Raw genomic sequence first — 10,108 nt, 5'->3', positions numbered from 1 at the left:
CACTTATAAATCTCAGTTCAGTAACTATATTATACGTAGGAGAATTTTGAAAGTTAGAAACTCCACATTTCAAAAAGCTTTCCTTTCTTTGGTTCTTGTTCCATAGCCTATGTAATGTTAGACTAAACTTTGTCTTATATGCTTAAAGGCATTGATATTTGGGCGGAAAAGTTACCTAACCAGCTCTTGTAGTATTGCTAAACTACCCGAGGCAGCCAAAAGCAGTGAAAAGAGGGACATCAGGAATAGACTGAATTCAGTTGCTCAGGCATTTTAGTATTAGGTTGTAAACTGAAAACCAGCATTGTCCAATAGGAATATAATCGACCCCCACATGAGCTATATACTATGTAATTTTACATTTTCTTTAATGCAAGCCACGTTTTCAAGAGGGAAAAACAAACAGGTGAAATTAATTTTAATAATAGATTTTATTTCCCTAACATATCAAAGTATCAATTTAACATGTAATCAACATTAAAATCATTAACAAGATATTTTGCATTAATCTTTCTGTACTGTCTTCAAAATCCGGCGTGTATTTTACACATTCAGCACATCTCAATTCAGACTAACCATCATTTATTTCCAATGGTCAAGAGCCACAGGTGGCTAATGGCTGCCACATTGGACAGCAGCACAGCTTTGAACCAAATATATCTTGCTTTAGTATTTTATTTAAGGGCAAGATGACAAATAGAGGCATTCGAGTGCTTTAGTATAACAAACCTTGGCGCAAACCAGTGACTTGAAATAAACAGACTTTTCCACTGCAGTGAGCATTGGGACTTTCTGATATTTTTGAGTTTGGGTTGGGTTTCTTACTAGTAGACTCAGTCTGAAACAAACAGGGCTGCAGCATATTCTTGAATCACAGGAAGACTGTGCACAGTATTTCCCTGAAGAAAAGCATTTATGCCCAGGTTGTAAAAAAAACACACAACTGTTTTTGTAACACATAATGTTCATTCCTTGGATGGATTCATCATATTTATTTGAGGCACTCCAGTAAGCATGATGGATATTCGGTTTGCAAACGTTGATTTGTATTCCAAAGTTTCCACTGATTCCTTTTGTTGGTTGGTTGGTCGGTTTGTTTTCCATCTGCTTTCTTCCAGGCATGGTGTGACTCTTTAATAAGGCCTAGCGTTAAGAATTCCGGCGTTGGTTTCCTGACCTCACCAACTGTGTGGGGCGGGCGGAAGGCGCGGGTTCCCCCCTCTTGCCCACATGCCTTGGCAACTTCGCGGCTTTGGGCAGATGGAGTTTCCGGCCTCGCTCAGTGGTCGTCCTGTCAACCGCCCGCGCTCCCTCCTGCCTGAGGTCAGGGCCCCGAGAAGAGCGCGCCTGCGGCCGCAGCATCCGGAGGGCAGTCCCGCGGTGTGTCCACACCCTCTTCGCCCGTCGCTCCCGGCGTGCCAGGCCGGGCGCCGGTGGCTGGGCTCCGAGGTTGGGCCCTCCCCTAGGGTGATTTCAGCCCTGAAGGTGGAAATGCGGAAGTTTCCAGCCACGACTGACAGATGAGGCTCGCGTCTCGCTCGGCATGCTCTGCAGCGGCTCTGCGGCGCCCCGGGCCCCAGCCGTCTGCACCCCGCAACCCTGAAGGCCGACCGGCCACTGGCGCGCCATGGCCACGCTGCCGAGCGCAGACCGCCGCGCGTTCGTGCTCAAGATGAACAGGTGAGACACGTCCCGCGGCGCGGCGAACTCGCGGCCGCACCGCCCCAGCCGGCCGAGCGGGCGCCGGGGCAGCTCCGGGGTTGCCGCCGGCCGAGTCCCTGGGAGTCCGCGGCCGGGCGCGCCTGACACCCCGGGAGCGCCGGTCCCTAAGCCGCAGCGGTGGGGCACCTGAGCGCGCAGTGGCCCGCGCGCCGAGTTCAGCCCGCTCCTCTCCAAGAATCCCAGCCATCCTGCTAGTTATTAGCTGCCAGGGTGCTTTCTGAGCAGCCTCTCGGGCCGCCTCCCCCACCCTGCCTCGCTGCGCCGCCCTCGGTACTCTGACAGGTGGCCGGGCCCAGGAGTGTGAAGGGAGGGGGTTAGCTGTGCTGGGCACGCCGCGGAGTGTCTTATAAATTGCGCCTTCCTTTGAGGCTGCTCTGAGAAGGGGCAAGAAAAGAAGTGGTTGAAATGAGTTTTGCTCCGAGGCAGCTGCTTCAAGACTTCAGTTGTCCTGAGTAGGGTTCTTTCCCGTCTCGTTTTATTTTTCCAGAAAAAGTTTGGCTCCTGCTGACATGGCTATTTTTATTCCCTGGTCCAAACGAGCCATGAAGTGGAAAAAGTGATTTTTAAAATTCTCCATTTAAATAAACAAAAGGAATGGCCTGAGACTGATATTTTTACTTTTATAGCGCTCCAGCAAAGAACTAAGGACATGGATCCAACTCACCATCCAATTCACAATCAAAATTGTATTAATTAAATGTAAGCGCATTTACCGCTCAAAGTTTTCACCGGAGGTGCTTTAACTGCAGTTTTTCTTTCACTGAAAACTGCTGACAAGTATTTGGAGACGTGTTTGTCTTGCCCTGAGAAATCTAGACTGTCTGGTTAAAAGATAATACGAAACTCCTGAAGGGTCAACTTGTTGCTCTACCGCTCTCACTGCCCCAGGACTTGTTAGACTTTTAGCTGAGCCTATGAAAGGCTGATTTCACAAGAGTTCTTTCTGTGCTGCTAGTGTGTGAAGAGGTTTGAAAGAAGGCGTTAGAAGTCCAGAATATGGAGGCAGTAAGGACTTCCAGAGAGCATATTGAGCTGCATAGGTGATTTTATGCCTATGTGTTGTGTAGCTGTGAGCAAACCCTTTCTCTTACCTGTTTCTTCATCTTGAAAATGAGTTTCATTACTAATGTGTACTGTATATGCATGTTGGAGACCAAAAAGACATAAGGTACATTAGAGATCTCCCTATCGGGATTTTTTTTGTTCGTTTTCATGGTTTTTGCACACCAGGATAGGCAATTCATTTGAGGGTTGTGGGGTCAAACTGAAGTTATTGATGGATGTACCTCTTGCTTTACCTGCTGCTCCTCCATCTTTGTGAATATGAGGTCAGTAAATGTGACTCGGACAGAAAGAGACTGTGGGTAGGATGGAGTTAATCTGAGGAGAGCAGCAGGACCTGAAATTATCCTCTAGGTCAGGGGTGTCCAAACTGCAGCCCACGATCCATTGTTAATTGGCCCGCAGCAAATTCCAAAAATATATTTAGTTTACTTAAATAAACCAGGTGAGGCAATACGTACTTCACCTCGAATGAGTGGCCCGGCTGTTTGTGTATTTTACCGCATATGGCCCTTGCTGAAAAACGTTGAAAAAAGTTTGGACACCCCTGCTCTAGGTAGTCATGAAAGCAGCAGTGGGGTTGGTGTGGCCTGGTGGTGAAGAATAAAGGCCCTGGCTAGAATCAGATCTGCTTGGAGATTGACTCACTGCTTCCAACTAACTACGTGACTCTGGTCATGGTATTGAAGCTCTCTAACCTCTCTTAGCTTTGGTTTCTTCGTATTTCAAATAGGGATCATCGTAGTACCTACCTCTTATGGCTGTTGGGAAGATGAAGTGAAATAATATGTACAAAGTGTTTATAGTCCTTGGCTCAGGATGAGTGTTAGTTACTCTTAGCAACATTGCTATCAGCTTCATCATCGTCCCCGTCATCTCTATTCTCACCTCTTTGAACTCCTAAGGAAGAACAGTAGGAAGGAAGGCTGAAGTTGGAGGACTTCATATACAAAGACCAGCTTGGGTTGGGCATGACGATGCCAGTGGCTGGTTGGAGCTGCCATGGGGTGGATGTTCTCCGTCATATACCTTCTATTCCAGTGCTGAGAATATCAAACACACCCAGTGGAACAGAATGTGTGATGCAACCTGACCAGAAAGAGCCCTGCTCGAGTTACAAAATAAAAGGTTCCTGAACACTCAGGAGAGAATAAAGGTTGGATATTCCTATTTGGAGGTTTCTTTTTTGAAACATTTTGTGTAGGGGGTGGAAGAGTTATGCTAAGGAGGTTGGCATAAATTATTGCTTCAAAGAGTGGATTAATAAGGGTATACCTAGTATTAATATAATATTAAAATTTACCATTTATCAATCACTATGTCCCAGACACTTTATGTACTTAATGGATTATATCATTAAATCCTTACAAAAATCCTATGAGACTCACATGAAGTCTCATATAGAAGAGGAAAATGAAGCTTGGAGATGTACTTGTACGAGGCCATGCAATTTGTTTAAGGCCACACAAACCGAAGTGGCAACTAGGATTATAAACTACTCCAAAGACTGTGGTCTTAATTGAGCATGAGCTATTTTGAACCATTTATCTTAAGAATTTCCTTTAAAAGCAAGCAGAGAATTAATTTTTAAAAAATCATTTTAGCAGCAGCATTGGCAAATTGTTCTGTATTCTGATTAGTGTTAAATAAGTATACAATGTAATAAGTATAACAATGTAATTTTTGCAGTTTTGAAGTTGGAAAAGAAAATATTTTCCCTTGCATGCCCTACCTACTAGTTTTAAAAATAGATCAACTTACAAAAGTAAGACAGTGTTGAAATATGGCCATTAGTACATTCCTCATGGGTTCATATGCTTTCACCTTTGTACTCAGCATGATACAAACGTTCCTTTTAAAAAAAAGTTTGTGGGTAAAATTAATGTGCTTCCTATTAAGGAAATATTCAAATCTGATATATTAAAAATTTTATTGGTCCATACCAACTTCAAGAAAGAGTGAGCAGACTACCTCACAGTAGGGAAAGAATGTCCCCACCATTCCCCAATTCTGTGGCTTCCTGCAGGCAGCATTGCCCACTACAGGGGCAGGGCCAAAGTGAAGGAGGAACCTGGAAATGTCCACCAGTGCCCATTCCTCCATCATTGCCCTGGATCTCTCATGCTTTTATGAAGCCTAAAGTTCCATGTGTGGGAAATCATCGCATAGGACTTTCTCTTGTTTTGAGCACCACTTGTAATTGGATGACTTGTTATGGTTAACCATTTCTCTAGACCAGGAGTGTCCAAACTTTTTTCAACGTTTTTCACCAAGGGCCATATTCGGTAAAATACATAGACAGCTGGGCCACTCACTCGAGGTGCAGTACATATTGCCTCACCTGGTTTATTTAAGTAAACTAAATGTATCTTTGGAATTTGCTGCGGGCCAATGAACAATGGAGCATAGCCCGCAGTTGGCCCATAGGCCGCAGTTTGGACACCCCTGATCTAGACCTTGCAGCTCAGGGAGATACAAGAGAAAACACCCCATCACTGCATTTTTCTGAGATGGAAGAGCAAAATTTAGTTTTTTATAAGTGTTATATACTTGTCTCCCTTTCAGCTTAACTGTCGCTGACTTCCTGTGCACAAAGGAAAGATTAGATCTTATTTAGGCAGTTCATGATAATGTTTGCATTTGGGATTTCAGGCACTTCTGCATTAAATATGATAATGCAGTCCTTGTATGAGCACTAATTCTTATCAACTACCTTATTTTTCCCTTACTGACATTTAGTGTTTTCATAGATTATAAAAAAAATAGCGTTACTAATATTCTGAGAATTCATTAAACAAAATCTTATTTCAGTTCAAACAGAATAGCTGTAGAACTTGATCAAAGATAGAAGTAAAATAAGGACATTGGGTAAAGAGGACGAAATTGCTGAATGCAAAAAAACCATTAAAGAGCCTGTGGACATTCAGGATTGAAAGGAATAAATAAGAATGGCTTGTATAATGGTTACTGTGTGGCAGGTACTAGTCTAAGTCTTTACATAGTATATGAGTATAACTCATTTACCCCTATGAAGTAGGGGTGAACAATTACTATTTCTATTTTACAGATGGAAAAACTGAGCACAGAGTAGTAATGAAAATTGTCCACAGTCACAAGTAGCTAATTAAGAGCAGAGCTGGGATTTAAATGCAGGCAGTCTTGCTCTGGTATCCTCTTTCTTAACTACTATACCAGTATAACTGCCATCTCAGTTTCATTTAAAAATAATAATACAATAAGTAACATTTAATACTTACTACGTGCTAAGTATTGTGTTAGGAACTTGACGTATCTTCATTTCATCATTGTAGAAAAGGAACAAAATATTAAATATAATAACCATCATTACTGAGTGATTTCTGGAAGATAAAAACAAGGAGCTAAAAAGACAGATTGCATTCAAGAGCAAGCCCAATACTTTTGGACATGAGGACCAGAACAAATTGAAGGTATAGACATCTTCCTGAGAAGTATTTGCTAACTTTGTCTGCAAAGATGATGCAAGCATAGAAATATATATATTCATATGTGTAAATGTATGTCTGCACTGTAATAGTGCTGTTTTTAGTAGTGGTGGCAGAGTGGTGTCTGGTGCTTTTAGGAATTATTTCATTTGTCTGTTGTGTTCTAGACCAATGACCAACCGTAGAGGCTTCCGGCAATTGAAATTTGGTCTTTCATACTCAGAATCATTTTCTTTCAGATTCTAGGGAAAGCTCTGCTTGAACTTCAGGCACCTTGTGCAATTGAAATAACCTTCTGCCAGGGTGAAATTTTCTTCAGTTTGAGTTCTTTGAGCTCTGACAATTCCCATGTCTGTGTGAAGCTACTGTTTACTTCTACATGGAAAAGAAAATATTATTACATCATGTGGTTGGTTACCTAGGGAGAGAGGTGGAGCTCAGGGGACTAGGTCTTCTGTCTCAACTCCCCACACAGAGCTATGGATGGAATGGGATGATGTTAACAACACCTGACCTTTCCATCCTCTTTAACAGGGACCTTGAGAAAGCAGGCATGTGACAATACTCAGACTTCTTGCTGGAGAAGGCTAAGAAACAGGAACGCTTAAGTCTTTTCAGTGGCGAACAACCAGGTTACCCAATGATATTCAGGTTAAACTGGAACTAGAGTAAGAAACGCAGAACTGTAAAATAATGGACCCTTTCTACTTCCTCCCATCTCTTGACTTTCTGGCACATGGATGAGTTAGTATGTTTATAAGTCCAAGGCTAGTTAGTTGGATAATTTATTCGTTCATTCATTCATTCACTCCAGCTATTAAGAGTTACTATGTTCTAAGTACTGTTCTATGCTCTGGAAATACAAAGATAAGCAAGTCACCGCCTTGCGTGCAAGGAACAAGAGATTAACCCAAAATCATGGACTGGAAAAGGAAGGCGCCTTCCCTTGACTCCTAGCCCGCCATACTGGGTATTGTGCCTTCAAAGTGGTCATCTTGGGGGTCCTGCCACTTATTCTAAGCATAATAGCATTATCTAAATAGCACTAGCTAAAACATTTTTGGAAATTCTGTTAGAATTGCTCTCATCTACTGGAGTACAATTATTTTTAAAAATAAGTTCAATGGTGTGAAATCTTTTTCCTTTGAGAGAGACTTTGCTTTCTTTCTTGGAAAGTGTCTAAAATATGGAAAATACAGATAATGAGGTAGCAAGCAGCTTGGACCAGATAATGATATGGTCAAAAGTGACTACATGTTAACATTGGTTGATTCTGGTCAGTGGGCAGAGTTAACAAATGTGAACATTTGGTCACTTTTGCTTTAGGTATTTTTAAGTTAAAAAGGAGAATATTACAGAGGTTAAAAAAAATTCATCTGAGTTAATTTGAAGATTTAATTGGCTTTATTAAGCAATTCATTAATTGGGCAGCACCCCATCTAGCAGCTAGAAGTGCGCTCTGAAGGGTTGTACAAAATGGAAGGTTTTGATGGCAGGAAAAGGGTGGGACTAAGAAGTTAAAGGAGTGGATTATTTCAGGTAAGGACACCTTTCCTTAGGGGAAGACAGTGGGTCTTACCAGGAAATTTCAGACTGATTGGTTTAAAATTCCACTTCTGAAAGAGGCTGAAACTGCAATCAGGTTACTCTTGAAGTTTTGGTTTGGTGATGTAGGTTAGCAAAAGTGACTACATTTTGGCTGTTTGGGGTTTTTTTAACACAGAAAAATGTGAAGTCGCCCTTTGTTCTGCTCACCATTCCTATTCTCTCATTTCCTCTTTCAGAGGCCAGCACTAACCCTAAGTTGCACTTTTATTGTGTGTGCGTGTGTGTACATATCTATAAACAACATATTGTATGGTTTCAGGAATGAGCCAAAGTCATTAATATTCAAGCAAGCCTGTGAAATTAAGTAATATCAGTTTGAGTTAAAGATAAGTTGGGACTATAAAATAATGGAGCTGTTTTTTAAATGCCTCTTCAAGTAGCCCTGAAAACAATTGCAAAGAGGAATTCCAAAAGTGATTCCAGGAAAGCAGCTCTATCAGAATAAATTATATGGCACTTCTTGTGTGAAATTGTAAAGAACAACATTATTTAGATGTGTGCATTCTGGTAATGTTTTCAGTGACTCCTTACATTATGGTCATATTACTCATTTACTAGAATGGCCAAGAAGTTTTTTTTGTTGTTGTTTTTTTTTAACTTTAAACAAACTTTTATTACACAAAGGTGGTCACATAATTGGATATTTTTCTTCTTTGTACACATTCTTAATCTCCACAGAAAGGCTGCTTCTTAACTTCTCATCGGGTGATGGCAAGCACTAAATCCTGATTTTAACAGAATAATAGTAAAAATGCCTCAGTGATTTAAGTTGAAAGCAGTACATTGATACATGGCTCTTGCACTTAGTCATCAGGAATGTACAAATGTCTTTTTATTCAAAAATACAAAATAAATTATCTGTAGGCATGGACAATGACAGCAGCAAACCATTATATGTTGTCAAGCGAAACCAGTAACTGATGGTTATAGTGATTTTCTTAAACATCAGCCAGCCTTTTCTCCATTCATTTCTTTCAACTGACTTCTCTGAAGTTATAGGTGAGGAGTGCTGCCTTGACAAGAAGTTTTATAAACAATTTTTTTTTCTCCATCAGATAAATGTACCCATGATTTTCATTTGACCTGAGATAAGCAGTTGAGTTGATAATGTGTTTATTTTCAAATAATATGTTTTTAATTTTATTTAAAATAAATAACAGAATAAGGATTTTGTCTCATTGCCTGGACATTTGGTTAGGGAAAGTATGTGGATTAGCAAAAGAGGGTGTGGTATTTGCTCAAAAGTCTGTATGTGGTTATTTTGTCCTTGGGATGACTGGTCAGGCATGACTTGCCTCTGTTCAGGGAGAGGTGGTCCTCCACTGCGCCTCACCTCAAATTAGACCAACTGGGAAGAATGCCAACGGGGAGAAATGCTTTCCCCCCAATCTCTGCTTCCCCTTAGTACTCCGGCACAGGACAATACTCAGCACACAGCAAACCCTCTCGTTGGTGGAACTGGTAGAGTTTTCTGTACTCAGCTCTCTGCGGTGGACTGAAGGCACTCCAGGGAAGATGTTGGGCTCTCATCAAGAGATTACTGGCTGGGCTTCGGAGTTCACTAGGGAGGCAAGCTAGAGTTGCCTAAAGGGTGCTAGTCAGCTGGCAGTAATTTATACTGGAATGACAGCCCACTTTCCCTTAGGCCAGTAGAAAAGCTCAGGTTCAAAGTCCACTTAAAATGTACTCTATCCAACTATTTAACATAAATGTTGTTTCAAGACAATGGTGGCCAGCTGTTCTCTGTGTGAACAAGATTTTTGTCTCCCTGTTCACACTCTGGCTGGTTTGTTTCATGCATTTGCATTTTACTCTTTCCTTCCAAATCGAGACCTGTCCTCATAGAATCCCTTTAGAAGGAGTAACCAATTTACCAATTGTGTCTTGTTCCCTCTACAATAACTTTATTCAGTTCCACAAGAATTGTTTTGATTGCTTATGCCTTTCTCTGGGCATCATGAGAAACAAACAAAACCCCAAACAAGCCATTATGTGCTCTCAGAATTCATCTGGAACGAATAGGTTAACATAAATGCAAAAGACAGAGGACACAGGAGATGGTGTTTGTGCAGATGGGTAAGAGTTATAGGCAGGAATGTTGACAGAGCTCAGAGGGCAAGTAGTTGCAGCAGCCCTGGAAGGTGAGATGAGACTTCAGCCAGACTCTGAAGGATGGGGAGGTGATGGACAGATGAAACAGATATAATGGGAAGAATAACTAGCAATATGCAGAATAGATTGGAGGGATTTGC

General features: G+C 41.6%; 1 protein-coding gene across 2 annotated transcripts in view; it reads left to right on the top strand.

Moving 5' to 3' along the window:
- Positions 1-1,258: 1,258 nt before the first annotated feature.
- DOCK8 (dedicator of cytokinesis 8) overlaps positions 1,259-10,108 on the top strand; it is a 192,190-nt gene continuing 183,340 nt past the window's right edge. The window contains exon 1 of one of the 2 annotated variants that reach the window (XM_019730243.2): positions 1,259-1,680. In XM_019730243.2, the coding sequence (XP_019585802.1) occupies positions 1,628-1,680 (53 nt within the window). In that variant the 5' untranslated portion in view covers positions 1,259-1,627. The remainder of the gene's footprint in view (positions 1,681-10,108) is intronic. The other variant, XM_019730266.2, reaches the window with a different exon arrangement.

The sequence above is a fragment of the Rhinolophus sinicus genome, linkage group LG04, assembly GCF_036562045.2.
Source record: "Rhinolophus sinicus isolate RSC01 linkage group LG04, ASM3656204v1, whole genome shotgun sequence".
Taxonomy (NCBI): domain Eukaryota; kingdom Metazoa; phylum Chordata; class Mammalia; order Chiroptera; family Rhinolophidae; genus Rhinolophus; species Rhinolophus sinicus.
The sequence above is the reverse complement of the archived record's forward strand: the minus strand, read 5'-3'. Positions and strand labels throughout refer to the sequence as shown.